The sequence below is a fragment of the Etheostoma cragini genome, chromosome 1 (genome assembly GCF_013103735.1).
Source record: "Etheostoma cragini isolate CJK2018 chromosome 1, CSU_Ecrag_1.0, whole genome shotgun sequence".
Classification (NCBI taxonomy): Eukaryota; Metazoa; Chordata; class Actinopteri; order Perciformes; family Percidae; genus Etheostoma; species Etheostoma cragini.
In genome coordinates, this window is record NC_048407.1 from 13,392,047 (window position 1) to 13,412,404 (window position 20,358).

Here is a 20,358-nt window from a genome sequence, read left to right on the forward strand (position 1 = left end):
GCGGAAAGGCATAAAGGTCCTATTTATCCCAAAATTAACGAACACTCTGAGATACGGCTATCTTTTTTTTTTTTAGTGCTACACAGTGATGAGGAGCCAGAAGCCTGTGACATTTCAGTATGCAAATGACGAATGCCAGTCGCTAAGGGGAACCCTGGTCACTATTTCAGATCAGGTGGAGCAAGGTGAGCTAATGTTCTAGTTCTGTTTAATAAAGAAGACAAGTGTGGTTAACAGGCCTGTCCCGACTCAAATGATGTTAAACACATTGGTTTTTATGTGTGATAAAGTTTGTATTGGCACCAATCAAATAAGAAATAATAGTTCCTCAAAGTCAAAATGCACCCAAAACGTGTGTGTGTGTGTGTGTGTGTGTGTGTGTGTTTTTGCGTGTGTCTGTGTGTCTGTGTGTGTTTGTGCAGACTTCATCACCACCCTTTTGCCAAGCCTGAGAAACATGGAAAGAATATGGATTGGTCTAAAAATCAAACGTAACGACCCTGAATGGGTGGACCAGACCCCGGTTAACTTCATCCATTTTAACCCTCTGCTTCTGGGCATGCACAAAGCTATACAAGTCCACGTAAGTTCCCCTCACCTTCACTGCCGAGTGAAATGGGTTGGGGCTTTGCTGATTTGACAGATCAGAGTCTGTCTACAGGTCTTGGGGAGTACTACTGCATGTGTGTACAAAAGTAGTATAAGGTGTTTTAGTTAGTTTGTCTCAAGGGATTTATTGTGGGCTGAAGACTACACATTTTAAAATGAAAACAATTTGAGGGTGTGGACCCTGTACCCTGTTACGTAACATTAGCCAGTGGTAGCTCATTTAAAAAAAAAAAAAGGAAAAGGAAGAAAGAACTTGTGATCATTTTCTGTTCTTTTTTTTTTTTTTCTTGACAGACATGGGATCCCGACAGTATGGATCTGTGTGTGTTTTTGATGAATAACCCCAACTCTGCCATGCTGGGTACCTGGGACTTTTCTTCCTGCACAGACAAAAACAGAAAAAATGTGGGCATTTGTCAGCACTATGCAGGTAAATCACGACCACCACCTAATACCTAATACCACTTTAGATTTCTTTGCAAAAAGTTCCTATCCAAGCACCTTAATCTGGCATGCTAAGGTCCCTCTTAAGATTGTTTTTGATTTTTGTTTTATTAAGTTTAGACTATTCCTTAAATGGTAACATGGAGGAAATATTTTAAAGGGCGGTAAATAATGCATGGCTTAAACCTCAACATCGTTACGGGCCTAGGGGTTAAGGTGACAGCCATTGCATTTCATTCTCTCTCTCTCTCTCTCTCTTTCTCTCCCCTAATTTCCTATCAGCTCCCCACTCTAATGTCTCTAATCAAAGTCATAAAGTGCCCAGATAAATCCACTTATTTTTACAACCAGTGTATTGGTAGGTCACGGGCCCAACTTACAAGACATGATGTTCTCTTAACACAAGGCTTACTCATTTCAGATAAACTAGAGGAGCCCCACATCCCAACAGACCCATTCCAGGTCAATAACCACACCATTCTGCTGCTGGTCAAAAACCTCACCTGGTTTGAGGCCTTAGAGCAGTGCAATAGTAAGAACATGGAACTGGCAAGTGTGGCCGATACCCTCCTGCAATCTATCCTCACCGTACAAGTGAGCCGTGCGCGCACACCCATGTGGATCGGCCTCTTTAGCGAAGACGTAAGTGTGCCTAAGAAGGGCCTTTATTTGAATCCACTACTTCTCATAAGATACTTCTTCAAGTTATCCTTTTTGGTTTTGTGTTCAGGAGGGAATCCATTACCGCTGGACTGACCACAGTCACACTGTATTCAGTCGCTGGTCTTCTGATGACACCAGTGGCTCGTGTGTCTACCTGGACACCGATGGCTTCTGGAAAGCCACCGAGTGTGAGGAGGAGCTAGGAGGAGCTATCTGCCACAAGCCCCACAGTGAGTGGGGGTGGGGTTTTGGAATGCACCTCCTCGTGAAGCTAATTCCTGCTGGTGGTAGTAGTCTATGACACGTTAGGGCTTAGAGCTACGCCACTTCTAGCTCAAAATGTTTGTTTGCTGTTTTTACATGTACAACCCTGCTGATAAGTCCACACACAAAACATCTGGACGTTATTCCAACTTTGTCAAATTGTAAATTAATAGAGTCTATAAAATTGAAAAATGTAATTGATTCCGGGTTTTCTGTTGTGAAAACAGGTTCACAGAAGAAAGAACTGAAGCGTGTCAATCTTTTTAAAGTTTCATATCCTTGTTTTTAGCCCAATGTCTATCTCTGTGTACTTTAAGAGCAACAAAAAGCTGTAGTCAAATTCCATGTGTGTTTTGCATTCAATTGGCTATTAAAACTTATTCTGATCATTCTTATTATTATTGTGCATCATTTTCTTGTAAGTCTTGAGGTTCAAAGGAAAACATCTTCTCTAAAATCTCTACCTTTTCTGTTGGAAAGCACCAGTAGGCTCACAAATACTGATGTAATCAAAATAATAATGTAAAGGTTATGTATTACAGAAGAGATCATCACCACACCTGATGAGGTTGCAGTGAAGTGTCCCCATAAGATAAATGGTCCCAACTGGATCCCCTTTAAGAACAACTGCTACTCCTTCCAGCTGGTCAGCACCAGATGGGACCAGTTTGACCAAGGACAGATTCAGGATACCTGCAGAAAACTTCGTAAGAATGTCACACCATTTGGGCACATGTTGTTATGTGGAAGTTTGATTGTAAACTTTCTATAACAGAGTGTTGTTTGTGTTTCAGATGTAGATGCAGACATTCTAACCATCCGGAATTCAGAAGAGAACGAATTTGTTACCCAGCAACTCATACCGTTTCAAAGCTTGGCCCAGTTTGTATGGCTGGGGCTGTTCAAAGATGAAAACGGTAAGCACTATTACAGACTTTTGTGTAAAAAAGAATTTTAAAAAATCTGTTTTTCTAGCTGCAATCGATGCGTTATGTAATAGGGAGGCAAAACAGTTCGGCTACACAAGTCCTGATACCTAAACTCAGGCTATTGGCAGATATTGATCTGAAATCTTATTCCCTTTCTAATTTAAAACAAAGTTTGTGCGTGCCAGAAAGTCTTATAGAGAGGTCTGATTATAGACCCTGACTAACATCACCGTTACCATCACACAACTCATTGACCTTCATTTGTATGGATGCCGGAACCCCTCTGATTGGTGTGTGTTTCCTGGGGCGGTGTTAACATCTATATGGTACCAAGTGCTATTGGCCTATATGAAATCAACCTGATGGTCTGGACATATTGTAATGGAAATAGTTTAAATATTGTTTTGTAAATAAAGCGTCAAGTGTGTGTGTCATTACCCCGGGGTTATAAGTCATTTTGTTTGGTTGTAGATAACCAGATGAAGTGGTATGATGGCACAAATGTCCAATATTCCAACTGGATAAAGGGCAGACCAGATGTAGACGGACCATTCTTGGCTGGTCTCACCGTTGGTAACAACTGGATTCTCATCTCAAACCAAGACTTATTTGCAGAGTTCAAACAAAGGACCATTGTGACCTGCAAACTGGACAATGGTTGGTGTATCACACTTCCCATCATAATTCCAATTCCTCCGTCCACCCTTGTTGTTATCGTCACTGAAAGTATTTAACGTTTCCGATCCTTCCCTCCCAAGAACCAAAACAGGAGTACAACGTGTCATCCAAGGATTTACAACATTACGGCAACTTAACCTATGAGGTTGCAACCCGAAAAATGACTTGGTACCAGGCTCTGGAAGTGTGTGACCAGCATGGAGGCCACCTGGCAAGTGTCCACGACATCCAGCACAGTGCGCACGTGAAGCTCATCGCTAAGACGGACGGCTTCCCGCTCTGGATTGGCCTATCCAATCAAGATGTAAGAAAAAGATTTTACGAGTACATCTTCTTTCACAAGGCGGTGCATCATAATTCTTTGCTCATAATTGAACTTCACCAGCTAATATGACGGTGTCTCTCTCTCTCTCTCCGTGTAGGTTAGTGACTCGGCCTTTGAGTGGTCTGATGGAACGAGACTGGACTACAAAGCCACCATCTCGGACTCTTTGGAGGTTTCCAACTCAGACAAACAAGAGGCCAGCTGTGTATTTGTAACCCCTGCTGGAGCCTGGATGCGAACCAGCTGCAATACGGTGTTAGACGGAGCCATCTGCTACACGGCTACCATCACCACCCCGTCCCAGAGTAAGACGCCCATGTGATTTTAGATATAAAATCACATTCTTCTTTTTTCATCATCATGAAGAATCATGTAGAAAAAAGGGAAACAACTTCAGTTGATATTTTTATATCAACTGAATTTATATATTTTATATTTTGATTACTTTTTTTATTTTTTATTGAAATGTATTGGAAATTGTCTGCTACAGGATGTAAAATCCTCTATTCCACACTCAAACAACACGAAAAGAAAAATGATGCTGCTTCAAACACATTTGAAGTACACTGATTTGATAAAACTCATTAATTTCATGATTTAAAAAAATTAAGTTACAAAAATTACAAACCGGCTATATAGTTGTACATCACATCTTTTGGGTCAGAGTCAAACCCGCAGCCGCTGCATCGAGGAATAAACCCGCTCTACCAACTGAGCTATCTGGGCGCCCTTCTTGAAAGAGTTAACTGAAGGGATACGCACAAATTCTTCTGGAAGCTCGTTCCATGCTTTTACCAGATATATTGAATGGTTTAGATTCAGAGGAAAAAAACTACAGTAACCTTTTTTTTTTTTTTTTTTTTTTTTTTTTACACACATTATGGCATTATGCATTTACTTGTGACTTAATTTGTGTTGGAGTGGCTTTGACCGTGTCCATATTGTTTCTGTTGAATCAGGGGCCAGACAGCAGGCCGCCCCAGAGACCAATCACTGCCCTCAGAGCAACGGCATGTCCATGTGGGTGCAGCATCAGGATCACTGTTACGCCTTCGACATGGGCTTCTACAACTACAGCGTGTACAGCATGGAGAAGGCCAGGAGCATCTGTCAGAGCATGGGTGAGTTGTTGTTTAGTGCAGGAAGGGTTGTAGTTAGTATTCAGCTGATATGAAGCCACCCTAGTCCACCAATTCAATTATTTATTTATTTATGATATCGACTGACAGATGCTCAACTGCTGACCCTAAAATCCAAAGAGGAGAACAACTTTGTGTCGAAGTACATGTCTGATGACCCTCTCATCACCGGTCGAGTATGGCTCGGCGTGGAGCTCGACACTCAAGGTAAACACGATCATTTGAAATGGGAGCAAAAGGGTAAAACTTCAGTTTTAAAAAAAATGATTATTACGCATATTATATACGAGTTTGACATCTAGATGAAAAATCTGCATTTTGTGTTTCTCGTATGATCATAATTGATACATCATTGACGTTGTAGGCTACATCGAGGGATAAACCTCTATATATGGGTGCCCCATATATACCTATAAGCCTGTAATTGACATTGTAGGCTTGTTTTACTACAATATTTAAACTTCACTGCGACAGAAAACATAAACTTGGACTTAGCGGAAGGTTTTGAGAGAAAAGAGAATCTCTGAGTATTTAAATACCTGTGAGATCATTTAGGAGTTATGGCTGGTTACAGTCCAGTTTTATGATGTAAGGTGGTTGGCCTTTCTGTTTACATATGACAAAAAAATCAACTAAGAACTAAAAGCTAAATAGTGATTACGAAGGTATTTTCAGTTCCACTGCCCTTAGTGACCAAAAGAATGTAAAGGTGCTGTAAGTAGGATTGTGAAGATGCAGGACTTAGCCCAAAAATTTGAACATTGACAACTTCTCAGTCCCTCCCCCCTCTTCTGCAAAAGCACTAAACTGTCTCCTAAGCCCCTCCCTCAACGAAGAAGAATGAGTGTGTGTTTATGAGCAGTGATTGACGTCCTCCCCCCCCCCCCCCCCCCCCCCCCCCCCCCCCCCCCCCCCCCCCCCCCCCCCGCTCCCCTCTGATTGGTGCACCTGAGTAAGGAGCCGTGGATTTTTTCACATCGCACTACACGCTTTAGTCTAGCCAGACAAACCCGTTTTTTTTTTTTTTAAATGACCTGCTTCATGTCGTTCTACTGAAACATGGGGTCAGTTTCTGCTAATTTGACAGAAGGTTAGTTTTTTAAGTCCTACCTACTGCACCTGTGACGTTTTAAATAATCTAGGTCACCTTCTTTATGTGATTTGGAAATTAACCCTCAACATCATACAGAAACACATTATTTGTGACATTAGTATTGAGGGTGACGATAGTCCTTCTCCCATTCCCCCCTGATTATCTCCTTGTTTTTCCTCTCAGGTAAGCCTGTGTCGTGGCAGGATGGCTCGGCTCTGGCTTTCTCTAACTGGAAGTCTGAGGCTTTGGTTAGTGGGAAGAAGTCCGAGGACTCCTGTGCCGTCATGATGGCAGGAGACGAAGGGATCTGGAAAGTTGTCAGCTGCCGGGCTAGCCACAGTCGTGTTGTCTGCAAAACAGAAGCAAGTGAGTATCACAACTGCATTAAAGAAATGTTTTTGACATTTTGGGCGATGCATTTATTCACTTTCTTGCCAAGAGTCAGATGAGAAGATAGACACCACTCTCATATTGTTACAGTAAATATGTATCTGGAGGCAGCAGCCGGGTAGCTTAGCTTAGCCCAAAGTGTGGAAACAGGTTAAGCAATAGCTTGGCTCTCTCCGAAGGTAAACAACAGACAACAGCAAGCTGCTGGTCCAGCCAAGGTGATTCAACCCAAACAAATATTCCATGTTATTAATAGTTTGTCTAAGACAGAGAGTCTGAACTCAGATAAAAGCTGTGTGAGCTCAAACACGATGACATCTTGTTTAGAAGGCACACAAAGACCTCTAAAAACTATTCTATACCCACAATGTCCGACAGAAATTCCGCCGGATGTCCCTCTTTTCGGACGGATGTCCGTTACCTTGCTCTCTCTTTGTGTTGGCAATTTAAACTCCGGTGGATTTATGAGTATGGTTAACTGCTCCTTAGATCTCTGCAGGGTCAATCCAGACAGCTAGCTAGACTGTCTGTCCATTCAGATTTTCTGTTGCACGACTAAAACAACTTTTGAACGTACATGTTCTACCAAAACAAGTTCCATCCCGAGGCTGTTTTTCAGCGGAACCGGGGCTCTGTCCGGCGCTTAGCATGACGATTTGTGATTGGTTTAAAAGACGATTTTCTCCCATCCCGGAATGCTATGTGGACTCGCCAGACCCGCCTCCACAGCGCTGTGGAGGAGGATAATGCGAGGTCTGGCGGTGGGAGACTACGAAAAAGTGACTGAAATGACTGACTTCCCCTCTGTGTCCTCAGAGTCCGAAGGCTCTCCTGTGGCGTTGGGTCTCTTCGTCGTGGTCGTCCTCGCTCTCCTTTTAGCCGTCGGCTTTATCTTCTATAAAAAGAAAAGAGCCCACTTCTCTTCTACCGTCCGCTACAAGAGGACCTTAGATGATGGAGACGCCACCAGTATCATAACCCAGGATGACTGAGCTTGACCAAATAATCAGCCTCAGGGAGTATTACTGTGCCTTGTGTGCATTTAAGTAAATTTCACCAAGTGCAGATGCAGCCTTCACCTTTTTTAAATTATTAATTCATCCTGCTCAATGATGTGTGAAACTGTAAATATTGTTAGAGAATTGTGAATATCCGCCAACTCAGTGTCTTAATTTTGGTTATTTTGGATTGTGTTTGTGAAGAGCCCTGTGTTCTACCTAATGTGAACACTGGGACTGATGCTCTGGTAAATGTTGATCATTAATGGGAGTGGGATTGGTTTTGATTGCAGTTTTTGTTTTTAGATTGTAAAAAGATTTTGAGTTGTTTGCAACCCGACAAAACACTCCCATTCATCCTTATAACAGCTTGAATTTCACTGATGAATGAGTGACTCCAAACTACCAGAAACAAAACAGTGTTGCTAACTGTATATATCGCTACTCAAACTATTCCGGTTTTACTTTTTAACCTCAGACGTTTCGATTTTTACATGGTTACAATTAATAAATACATAAAATAGACTTTTAAAAGGCCAGTTCACCTGAAGACACGGTCTAACCTGTTTTCTTTGACTTGGGTGTGATATACCAGTATTAAGGTATTTACAATACCGCCCCCAGACATCACTAAGAATACATCCCTGCAAGCAAAAGGAAGAAACTAGAGACTTTGGCTCTTATGTTTATGCTTAATTATATTCTATGAGAAATTTGGCTGTTAAATTCTTTCTATACTGTATATACATTTCTTTTGTTTTTCAATTAAGCTCCACTTATTAGTCTGATACATTCAAACCTCAACAAATCACACTATCTGCATTGAGATATTGCACTCTGATCAAAAAGACGCGTTACGCTGTATTTTTAGTTGCACTGTGCCTTTAATAAGTAAAAAGCATTGTGTTTGATCCTACTGACTTTGCCTTTTAACATTATTACTTCAGAAGAAATGGGAGTTTTTAAGCCACTGGATAGGGTTATTTTCTGTATTTACTGATTAAGTTGATTTATTAATATTAATATTAATCAATACATGAATGATGAAATAGAAAAATCTGAAATTTCAGTCCTGCTGATTAGTTTTAAAAGTGTAGCACACTGTCTTAGCCTGAGAAGGACTCAGACACCTGCTTGTACGGATGTGTTTATGTAGATGGAACTTTCCTATGCACGTACCTACTGAGCAAAAACGCACTTTAATATGTCTTGGAGCTACAGTTCCTTCTATGTTTAAGCACAATGAGGTTCAGAGTTTTTAGGGATGCTCAAATTGCACTGGCATTTGCTTTGAATGCTTTGTAAATATGTTTTATAACCATGAATGAACCAAAGATGCTCTGGGTCATTTGAATGTCAAAAGCCTGAGCTTTCCTTTCTCTCTGTGGAACTGCCTCAATACGGCTTGTTAATCCATTTATATCAAATTGTAAACCAAATGGTATTGGGTTGTTTTGTTGTTGTTTTTTTAACTTCCCCACCACTCCTAAACAGATCTATCAGCTCAAATCAGGTACAGTATCCTTCAAATAAAATGTCCTGCCTTTAAAGACTCTTTTTTCTTTCTTGTTGTTGTGTAATTAGTGTATGTGATGTAAAGCTGTTATAAGTTAATTATTTACATGCAATTAGTCAGGCTTAAGCCTGTTTAATATTAATAAGTTTAATATTTACAATTATTCACAGAATGGAAATAGGCATTTACAACCTTTAGGGTTGGTCTACTGACAATACATTTGTTAATCACCATTGACTTGGACTTGTTTAGATATATCCAAACAAATTTACAGCTACCAGGTCATTTCGTTTCAGTCAAATCATCACAGCTGCTATCAGCGTCTCAGTTGTTCCCCATTCACCTGAAGTGTGTATGTGTGTGTGTGTAACCCGTTTCACAAGTGATGACAATTGTATTTTTGGGTGGGTTTTTCCTTTCAGTCTTCAGAGTATTCCTATTGAAGATGTTCAGAAGCAGCATGATAATCAGGCAGCGCTGCCATTTTTGTTTCACTGCATTTATTTTGAAGTGGAGTCGTGGACCCAATCACAGGCCTGGAACCGGACTCATTTACAAGTACTCAAATGTCATTGGTGGCAGCAGTGTTGTAGTCCAGCAACATGGCTCCAGTTAAAGAATGGAGCAGAGATTCAACTATCGGCAACAGTGAGCCCTGTCAGACAAGTCTGCAAACAGGAAACACCTGTTAACTACAGTGTGCCTGCGACATAGACAACAGTAAATCAATGTTTAACAAAAGTAGACAAAAACAGCATTTTGCATTTATTCTTTATTTCCAAAATTAAAAGCATGAAACTTAAAGCATGTCAATCACTGGAACAAAGATGATGAAGAACATTTGTTGATGGGGTTAAGTTCTCTTCTTTGTGCCCCCCCCGCAATTGGGAAAAGTCAGAGGAACAACAAAAGGAATAATCACTTCGTATGTTCTCTCCTAAAAGCATCCATCGTACCATCACACAAGTATTAATCGACACTTGTCCTCTATTTAAATTATTTTTCATTTTCATTCAAACATTAAAGCACTTGTGGTACAACAGTTAAAGACTTGCATTTTTATTGAATTATAATTGAATAAAGTGCACTTCCTTAAGGAAAAAAAATTACAGTTGTGTCAACCAAAATATTTGTACACATTAGTTCATTTGGAGTTTGCATATCTGCAAAAGCCACTTGCAACAAAGGCGAGACGTGTTCTGTTCACTGCCGTTCAATTTCAGATGAACATGACAAAAGCATGTGTGAAAACTGGGTGAGCTACCATATGGCATCGAGTGACCCACTTTTGTTTCTCTTTTTTTTTTACCCATAATCCACCCCTATCACATAATTAGTACTCCTCTTCGAGATCGTCGTCCAGGTCAGAAAAGTCAATAGATGGTCTGTTGTCTCGCGTTTCCTCGTCCCCTTCCCCATGGGGAACTGCAATCCAGACACATCAAGTCAAATTATGTAGCCACGTAATAAATATAACAATGAAAACACAAAAGGGTGAGCAATCTACGTTATACTACAGCTTTAAATATGGCATGGACAGATAAAAGCTTGCTTGCATATCAGGACTGTCTTTCAACAAACATGAGAAGAGAAGGATTGGGCAAACATACTTTCAAGATTGTCCATGTGTTCATGAAGAATTCTCACCAGGTTGAACAACTGGGTGAGAGAAGGAAGCAGTTTCTCTTTTTAAAGGTTTATATATTCGACCACAATTCATCATTTAAACATTTTCAAAGGTGGAAACTTAGCATATGGCTGGACTATGTACAGTATGGTCAACATGCTTAATCCTGTCCAAACTGTTACAGAGATAGTCAGCGATAGTGTCTAATGGGAATCGTGGATTTAAATGTTACTTTTCAATTTTTTGTCATGGTTCCAAGAATATTTGTTCTTAAGGTGATATCAATAGTTACGTATTGTAATTCCAGATTCTATGAGTATAGGCATAGCCCTCTAAGTCCCCCCCCCCCCCAACCGTTTCTGCTACAGAAGTTTACCAACAAACAGAGAAGAGTTGGAGTCTGCGCGCTGTATACTAACAGACGATATATTTTGCCCTAGTAACCCTAAGAAGCTCAATATCTTCTTCAGCGGGAACACAAGCCTGTAGTCCGCCATTAGTGTTATTATAAGATGTCGCGGGATAAGAGGTCGAAGGCTAGAGGTCAAGGGGTGTGGCGATGGCTTCGCCGTCCAAACAAAGACACCCGGGTTTAAAAAGTGGGTTTACAGGATTTGTTTGGATGATCGACCAAAACGATGCGAAACGTGCGTTTTGCACCAAAAAGCTTTTCCATGTGGACGGCCCCTAAGAGCAGTTGCTATCGGGTTAACCCCTCGCACATTTCTTTCGTGCCCTCTCTTCCGTTTGCAGTTCCCGTCTAATACACATGTAAGACCAGCGATCTGCTCCCTATTGGACTTTTCTTCAGCTTTGAAGAACAGTATGTATGTTTGATACTGCTTTAATTGAATTCAACAGTAATCCTGCTGTTTTCAACAATTTGGTGTTCTGGATTACTGATCACACTTGGAAACACTGCCGCGCCGATTCCTTTTGAACGAGCTATGGCGAATGGCAAAACTCGACTCCCTAATGGTGTGGTGACGTTACTCCCTTCGACCAATGATGCGAGTCTACCGACAGACCAAAAATACTCATATTTTTCAGCCAAAAATACCATGAACCCCGTACCCTGTAATGAAGACTATTGACAGCAATAACATACACATGGCACTCTCAGACAATGTTGAAAACGACTAATGTAATTGGGAAAACTGCAGAGCGGAGTTAGTACTGTAGCTCTAGTAAGTGCGAGTGTGTTCTCACCCCAGCTGCATCGACTGCGCCGAGGACGTCGGAGAACCTCTGCTCACAGAAATGCAGCAGCACCACCAGATAGAGACCGCTGCTGATAAACTCATCGTATTCGGACTGGGAAGCAAGAGAAACACCTTTCAGTAAACTGCACAGTTTTCACCCAGAACATATCCAATACTGGTCTGGCTCCGCCCTCCTACGTGCTTCCGCTCAATTTTCATTTTCGTAATTTCATCAAATATTTGGCGGTCCAATCAGTTTCAACCGTTTCAAAGCCGCATGGCACGGATTCTAAAAGTCTCTGGTACGCTAGCATGTAATTCCCTTCATACTCAAACGTTTCAATAAGCACTCGTGCCCTGCATGGAACCATCTGTATTTGCTTTGTTTTTCCTCCACTTAGTCATTTAGGGGTTCCCCCTTTAAGTTAAGTACTTGGTAAACTGGTACTTTGACATGATGTTAGGGCTCCTGCACACTGCCTTTGTGGCGTGTCTGTTTTTATTCCACGCACATCTCAAGCACACCGAAGACGTGTGCATGCTAGAAATACTACCGACGCCTATCTTTAAGACATTTATTGCAGTTATAAAATGTAATCTTAATAAAAAAAAGAATAAATAATTATTGACTTTCTAATACTGCACCTGTCAATACAGAACAAAAATACTCCTGGCCTATTTTGCCATCAGTACTGCCGACGTGGTCTTTGCTAGTATCATATCAGTATATATTTATGTTTAACACGTATACTAATGCTTGAGTGCAGTACATTTCCACAACTCTCCCCCCATATGTCCAACAAGGGTGATCCAAATCACATGAGTTTTCAGCAGCGCCGCGTCGGACACGTTTCCGGTGTGCAATAGAACACGCAGCGCAGGCAGTGTGCAGCCGCCCTGAGTCTAGCAGACTGGAACACATCATGCAACATCAGCCCAGGATTTCTCATCAGCTATCAGACTGGAGATGGAGGTTGTTTCCAATTTGTTATAGATGCACAAAAAGGACTAAGATGAATTCTTTGTTTTGATGAATTGTTTTAGTTTAATTTAGCAGTTGTTGTTTTTTTTGCTTTTAATTAATTAGGACTGTATCTTGGGCTGTACATTTTGAAATTCTATTCTCTAAAAAGGAACTTAAATGGTGACTCACTTGCACATGTGTCCTGTATAACTCCTGAATGTCAAAGTTGTCTATGTTCAAACGCAGCTTCTCCTTGCAGAGCTCACATGTTGTGATGGCCTCAAGGTTTGTGCCTAAAAGAAAATGAGTAAAAACACATTGACTCGGTGGACAAGACTATGTTTCGGTGACAGCTGTAGCCAAGTAATAAATAGGTTTATGTATTTACCAGAGCCAATTTTGGAGCGGAGCCATCTCTTGATGCAGTCCTGGTGGACGTACTGCAGACTGCCTGTGCAGCGGCAAGGCTGAATCAGGGGGTTGGCAGCGGCTTCCTCCCCCATCTGGCAGATTCGGCACAGATCACCTTCTTCCTCGTCTGAATCCTCCAGCAGCAGTCTAGAGCAGTAAAGGAGGATATTAAGTTATACTGTGGATACAGTAACTATTTTTACATCTCTTGTTTCAAATATTTAAAAAAAACTTAACTAAAAGTACTACTTTGTTTGGCATACTACTACATGTATTGTAAGACCAATTCCCCCTGCAACTTTAATGTAAGATAATATTTTAAAAATTGTAAATAAAGACACAGCTAGAAAAGAAGCATTCTATTTTAGGCTTGGATTATTTTTTTGATGTGCATTTGTATTATAAAGGGTGCAGTCTGAGATCCAAATCCCTTACCTCTCCTTAATCTCACGCAGCTTCTCTTGATCCACACTGGAAACGGATTTCTCCTTCTGGCCATCCCGCTGGCTCTCAGCTCCACCCATAGAAACCAGAATGTTTTCAAATACTCCGACTCTGCGACGCAGCGAAGATCCAACCAACGCATCTTCCAGTTCAGGTAACGTTTCCTCCTCGAGTCTCCAGGGACGACCTGTGGCTAAGGGCTCTAAACCAACTGCTCCTTCATCATCTTCTTCTTCCTCCTCCTCCTCCTCCTCCTCCTCTTCTTCTTCTTCTTCCTCCTCTTCTTCATCATCATCATCATCATCCTGCGTTACTTTATGTTCAATGTCATCCCACCTTCTCAGTAAATGCTGTGGGCGGCTGTAGCCTTCTTCTACGCTTGCAGGCGACTGCGCATTCTCGTCCCGAACATGTCTTCTGAGGCGAGAGAGCAGGGGGGGGCATCGGCCACGGAAGGAGGAGGAGAGCCAGGAGTAGCTACTGCCTCCTCCACTGCTGCTGCTGGTATTACTACTGCCGACGCCGGGCTCTCTCAACAACGCCGCTCTGGACTGAGCCGGCCCACCACGACAGCCAGCGTTGTTTTCCTGGATAGGGGCGAGGTCGGCTCTACGATTGCGGAGGCTACCCAGCGTTCCCTCTGATCCTCTAGTGTCAGGCTCCACGCTAGACACCCGGGCTCCCTCGTCACTGTCCACAGACTCTCCGCCAGTTGACGGACTGTCATCATCAAGGGAGCGGACACTGGATGATCCGCTAGAAGAGTCTTGGCTGGAGCGCCGCGAAAAGAGACGGGACAAAAGGCGGCGAGTGGAGCTGCGGCCCTCTGTCTCTCCACCTTCAGGGGCTGGCCTCGCAGGGAGCGGGACCTCTGGTCTGGGCCGGGGAGGGGTAAGCCTGGAGGGGTGCGAGGAGTAAGACGAGGAGATAGGGTTTCTTGTTTGTTCCTGAGATGAATGGAGGGCGGATGAGCTGTTCAGGAAGCGGGATGGGGTTCTGTTGCTGAAGTCGCGCACCGGAGGAGATCGGTGGGAGGTAGAAGATGACAGGTGGCTCTTTAGGTAGCTTTCTCTAGTGGCGGAGGAGGAGGAGGAGGAGGAAAAGGAGGGAGAGTAGGCACTCTCTTTAGGCCGAGCGCCCTGTGCATATGTGGACGTCACCCTGTCTGTCGGATCTGAAATGAGGGAAGAGCAGTTTGTGTGGAATTAATTTACAGTATATGTAACCATACATTTGCATAAGTTGTGTACATTACAAAATATGCCTACACAATGAAGAAGACAATCCAGGAGTACTTCTCCTTCTTTCTCCCAAACCTGAGAGACTGGGCTGGTTCTTTGTCTCCAGCTCTCTCCTGGACAACAGTGGCTTTGAGGAGGAAGATGACGGCGACCGTGAAAGTAAATGGCATGAGCTCCGTGATGAATCGTAAGTATCATTTAGTTTTTGACCTGTACCTGTTAAGAAGAAGTGACAAGCTGTTTAGAGGCTCGCTGGGTTCATTTTCCAAATCATTTGAGCATTGTTGAAATTATCTGTCAACATTAGTCCTTGTAAATCCACCAAAACAAAGAAAACGGAAAATACATGCATCTGGCGGAATTTCCTGCACCAGAGAAATCCCGGAAGTGGAACTTGGAGCATTTAGACTAGCCTTAGGTTAAAAAAAAAAATCTTCTGACCTCCACAGGTCTGGTATTATGTACCTCTGCCACTGCTAAGCCCAGTACTGGAATAAGTAGATCCTGTAACGGAGGTGCTGGCTGTTCTTGGGTACAGTCCTCTGTTGCTGTATGACAGTTTGGCCCTTTTAGAATCGCCATCATCACTGGCCTTCAACAGACTGGAGCGCATCCCCAACCTCCCTTCAGAATCAGGCTGGGAAAATGAAGGCAGACATTAAAAAATGAATTGTTTTCATTGATATCATTCCGCAATATTCCTCTAAACTAAAATGTTTCAAGTTTTAGCAAATACCTTCGACCAAGACTGTATTTTGCACGCTATAGACAAATGAGACAGTATAGCTTCAGTACCAATTTACTCCTGCTGCTGAGGGAGGATTCAGCCCACGGGCGATCATAAGATCTGCTGGACGATGTCAGAGAAGAGGGCAACTTCCAGCTAGTGGAGCGGCTGTCCGAGCTGCTGTAGTCTCGGGACGAGCTCAGGAGACGAGAGTTCTACAAAAGGAGACAAGGTATAACATGTAGCCTTTAGTTAGTACTCACACATAGAGCCAAATAGGTAATCCAAAAATGTGTAAATCTTTCCTGTGTTTTAGCAGTGGGACCATCACACAATCAATAGTGGCGCAGGCGCCCCATTTTGTTTGCATCTTGTAAACTTATGAACAAGCTAGTTGTCTGCCCTTTTTCCAGTGTGTGCACCGTATGTGAAAGCCTATCTGTTTAAAAACAAAAAAAACTCATACATGCTAATTTGGGTGGGAAAAGGGTATAATATAAATTGACCTTTCAATGCATGCTACTTTAAGAGAATAGCTTAAGTTGGTGCTTATCCCAGTATGCCCATATAAAAATAAAACCATGGTGAGCGGTTTGTTGGGTCACCTAGCTTGGACTTTTCTGGAAAGAACAGGAAGTAGACAGGGCCCGGGCCAACAGTAACACTATCTTGACAAGCAGCGGGACTGAAATACGCTTGTGTGCCAAGGAATCTAGGCTGCCCTATAAAAAGCCCTCCAAAGTGTCTGCTGTTGAACCAATGATATATGCAGTTAGCTACTGTACCATGCTCCTGAGTGAACCTGTAAGAAAGGAGCTTACTTGAACACCCTCTCTCTGGAATACACTAGAAAGGAAGATGACTAAAGCTTCAAAAGGAATAGAAACACAGATACAGCAGGATGATGGGAACTCGGTCCCAATAAGTGCAGTTGTTGTTATTGTCGCTCATGACTGTTTATCCAACTTAAACCAACACTATTTTAGCTGACATTGTCACTGTTCATGACCTTGCATACCAGGCTGAATTAAATACAAGCTGGTGTTCATCTACAATGACAGAGAAACACATACCCAAAAAATATATCAGTAAGCATATGAACTGGATCTAATGTGAAACTAAAAAACTAAAAACACCATATACAAGAGACCAAGACTATACAGTAAACCAAACCAAGGGAGTGGTGTAGAGTGCGTGTGTGTGTGTGTGTGTGTGTGTGTGTGTGTGTGTGTGTGTGTGTGTGTGTCCTACCTGGTGGTCCAGGTCTGCTTTATAAGCTGATGATGCCCTCGGGAAGCGGTCATTATTGAGCACCGTCTCCCTACTGTACAACCTAGTAGAGCCCAGTGATGAGGAGGAGACTGTTGGACTGGATGCGTACGAAGACCTTGAGCTGCTGGGCAGACAAAAAGGCAGTCTGCGAGACTTGGAGTCCATCACGGATTGCCTGTTGCAATGTGAAGAAGACAAATCCCAAGATATTATTGCATGGTAGTTGAGCTGAGCTAGCAGGAAGCCGAAAGAACTTGCTCACAAATGTATCTTTCCCCTTGGATTACCCATCCGATTATGACACAGGGCATGAAGTTTACACCTTACAGCATAGACTTTTAAAAAAGGTCCTGCAACCTCTCAATCTTTCTAGTAATAACGCTGTGTGAGTCAGATTTGTTGATGGAGTGCACGTGACTGTATGTCTGCAAACAGTCAAATTTGCCACCGTTCTGCTTCCTGGACTTGTAATCCAAGTCAGTGCCTATCTTTGGGACTATGAACTCTGAAACATGAACATGACACTTCCATGGAGCAAGCGGTAGCACTCTGAGCTGGGGATCTTAACAAGCAAGGTGCTCTAGAACAGTTATGAGACACTGGGGTCATTTATTATTAATCTGCATTACTAAATATATCACATAGAGCATGGTCAATTAAACTGTAAAACTGTAATATTCCCTTTTTTTATTTGAGTAACCTTAACTGCTATTGCTGTGTTAGCTAAAAGCCAAACATAAGGTGGTGCGGTATGAGTTACGCCCTGGTAGTGATATGGCTCTATGGACATTAGCTACAGCAGCTGTGGTCAAAGATAGCTTAGCAAGCCAGCAGCCTGTCACACTGAAATGATCAGCAGAAAAAGAAGAAAAAAAAGGCCAAAAAAACTAACATTATTAACCACAAGGCCGCACTTAAACCTTTTAACCACCACAAACAGAATACAAGATAATTAGGGAAACGTAAATGTTATATCATTACCCTTGTGTTGTCTACCCTTTTGTTGTTTAAGTAGCTTTTTTTTTTTTTTCTTCCCAACACTGGTCATTTTTTATATTTTTTTGGACCAGAGGACAACATGAGGGTTGAACAATACACAAAACTTTGTAGTCAAGGAAGAAATAACCCCCAACAATTTGCATATATTTAAAAACTTGTGTTGGTATGGTTAACTACCAGTTACAGAAATACTCTCATTTGCTGCTGCAAATTAATTAATGAAAAGAGCTGCAGGTGTCCTGGCTCCTAGCAAACGAACACCCTGCAATGACTCCTACCTTCACAAAGCTTTTAATGTTCAGTATATGTTGCAACTGTTTCAGATAGCTAGGCGTTGGTTCGACTTCAACGGCCAAAATGATAAACGCCGTGGTTTGTGGTGCTGTTGTACTGTGTTTCCTTAAACAGAAACGTGTTTCTAACATTGTGTCCAAACCATTTAGGATGTGTGAGACGAAATGTTGTCAACTTGTTAACTAGTCAGCGTTAAGTTAGCCGACTATCGAAAGTTGAATAACGTTTAAATGGTGACATTATCACCAATCTAGTTAACCCTAGCGTTATTTCTGTTTACGCTTCAAGCTAGAAACGTTCACGTCACTGTTTATTATGTATTTTAACTGTTTTAGCTAGATATTGAGCGTTGTAGCTAGTCATTTGAATGGTTGCTATACATATCTCATTGTTATATATATATATATTCTTTATAGACATGTGATTGTTATAACTAACGTTAGCTACCGTTTAACGTTCGGTTAGCTACAAAATAACGTAGGTTACGTTACCTAATAAAAAAAAAAGAAAGAAGCAGTTTCACATTTGCAGTGTAGCTAGTTGTCGTTAACTAGCTATCCTAGTTAGCTAGTGGCCTCCCTTGTGGCTGTTTAGTTGTGCTAACAGGGTGGTTCGGCTGAAAACTCAGCTAGCTGGTTAGCTTGTCATTTGTAAGCTGGCATTAAGAAGCCTTGACAATTTGCAAAATCATCGGCGCTAAATTTAAGGTTGACCGATGTTTGTTGGAGACAACCAGTTTCAGTACTATGTGCCATTTTACATACACTCGATTTCTAACAAAATACACTGCTGTCAGCATTTAAACATTCTCACCTTTGATTTCAATCTTCCTCGCTTAAGCTAGCACAACAGAATCGATGGCGTCTGTGTTGACTGCTGTTGACGCTATGACCCGGAGGCGTTTTTGTATTTGTTTTTTTGCAGGATGGTAGGGGAAGACTCATGAATATTCATTGGGGAACTCATCCTTGAATGGCTAGCTAGTACTCGTTTGCTGCGCTGGTTGAGTTGGTTAGGTTTAGGCAAGAGGAGGGTTATGTTTATGCAAGATGAGTGGGATTGGTTATGGTTTGGGTAAGAATGTCAGGGCGAGCCAATCAGGGTTAAGTCTTCCCTTACCATTCTTCGAAAAAGGGAGTGATGTTATGGAAAGCAAACCAGTTTAAATGTCTACTAACACAGTGATAAATTATTTCCCTGAATTAAACTAAATAAAACAGAAAGTCTCCCCCCTACATCATTTTCCACAAGCAAATCCACTGCCCTCTGCCCGGTTAAACCACTGACACTCCAGTTTTAGAACACTAATATTGGCGTTCATGCCATTATTATGAAACAATTATTTACCAAATAATTAATTACATACATGTGATGCATTACTCACTTAAGCATAGACTTACTTATCAGAAAATAGACACTACATTAATCGGTAACAAACGGATCACATCAAAATTGGGTTGATGTTTTTTTCATTGATGACAGTCATTTTTTTCCAACCTTTATTGGCACAAAATATTGTCGGGCCAGAACACAGATGGTTGAAATAATCTCTGATTTATCTGTTTTCACAATGTTTGACCAACAGATGGTTTTGTGTAAAATGAACCATTTTGCAAAAGGAAGTTGTTTAGATTAGAAGATTGTTGCAGGTGTTTCCTTATGCACAGTTTTTCTAAGGACATTTTTAACCAGGCCCACTTAATTAATTCAACCTGAGAAGAATAGACACGTTTGTGGTAATGATAAAATCTAATTTCATGCCTCACAGCAATTTTGAAGCCTTAAAAATAGTCAAATAGCGTCCTCATGTGGCTTAGATAAATCAATAGGGATTCATTGATTTGTTCCACCAACAACTCCAATGCTGACACACTGCATATGTTTTTGTACAAATGCAAGCCCACACACGGTTCTACAATCCAACATTTGGGCTCTGGAATAACCTGACTACACCTAACATGAGTTGTTTTTTTATCAGTGGGAGTCTGCTTCTTTCTCAAAATATTTCACATATACATGATGCTTCATATTTTCTTTGTCACTTTTGTGTTTATAGCATGGTTTTCAGTACTTGACACAGGCAAGCTGCTGCTTTGTGGATATCTCTGTGTACAATCCTAAAAACGTGA

At 41.7% G+C, this 20,358-nt stretch overlaps 2 protein-coding genes and 1 long non-coding RNA gene across 4 annotated transcripts in view; 2 read left to right on the forward strand and 1 right to left on the reverse strand.

Annotated features, from left to right (window-relative positions):
• Nucleotides 1-8,119, forward strand: part of ly75 (lymphocyte antigen 75) — a 28,164-nt gene extending 20,045 nt beyond the window's left edge. Inside the window, exons 22-35 of the mRNA XM_034879749.1 lie at nt 77-185; nt 423-583; nt 904-1,039; nt 1,475-1,695; nt 1,784-1,946; nt 2,523-2,687; nt 2,775-2,897; nt 3,381-3,566; nt 3,668-3,891; nt 4,010-4,217; nt 4,872-5,033; nt 5,142-5,258; nt 6,328-6,510; nt 7,351-8,119. Of these exons, the coding sequence (XP_034735640.1) occupies nt 77-185; nt 423-583; nt 904-1,039; nt 1,475-1,695; nt 1,784-1,946; nt 2,523-2,687; nt 2,775-2,897; nt 3,381-3,566; nt 3,668-3,891; nt 4,010-4,217; nt 4,872-5,033; nt 5,142-5,258; nt 6,328-6,510; nt 7,351-7,526 (2,334 nt within the window). The 3' untranslated portion in view covers nt 7,527-8,119. The remainder of the gene's footprint in view (nt 1-76; nt 186-422; nt 584-903; nt 1,040-1,474; nt 1,696-1,783; nt 1,947-2,522; nt 2,688-2,774; nt 2,898-3,380; nt 3,567-3,667; nt 3,892-4,009; nt 4,218-4,871; nt 5,034-5,141; nt 5,259-6,327; nt 6,511-7,350) is intronic.
• Nucleotides 8,120-9,851: 1,732 nt separating this feature from the next.
• LOC117949488 lies at nt 9,852-10,528 on the forward strand. The gene is made up of 2 exons (XR_004657700.1): nt 9,852-10,242; nt 10,288-10,528. It is a non-coding gene; the product is annotated as an uncharacterized LOC117949488 (long non-coding RNA).
• On the reverse strand, nt 10,346-19,337 carry march7 (membrane-associated ring finger (C3HC4) 7). 2 transcript variants are annotated; one of them, XM_034879780.1, is made up of 11 exons: nt 19,043-19,337; nt 16,916-17,111; nt 15,733-15,879; nt 15,403-15,574; nt 14,965-15,153; nt 13,688-14,870; nt 13,230-13,399; nt 13,031-13,134; nt 11,885-11,989; nt 10,659-10,707; nt 10,346-10,473 (listed from the first exon to the last, which is right to left on the reverse strand). In XM_034879780.1, the coding sequence occupies exons 2-11, from the start codon at nt 17,099-17,101 to the stop codon at nt 10,382-10,384; spliced, it is 2,397 nt and encodes a 798-aa protein (XP_034735671.1). In that variant the 5' UTR covers nt 17,102-17,111; nt 19,043-19,337; the 3' UTR covers nt 10,346-10,381. The 2 variants fall into 2 exon arrangements, with proteins under 2 accessions (XP_034735671.1, XP_034735673.1); XM_034879782.1 differs by lacking the exons at nt 16,916-17,111; nt 19,043-19,337 and having other exon boundaries at nt 15,674-15,865.
• Between the last annotated feature and the right edge of the window lie 1,021 nt (nt 19,338-20,358).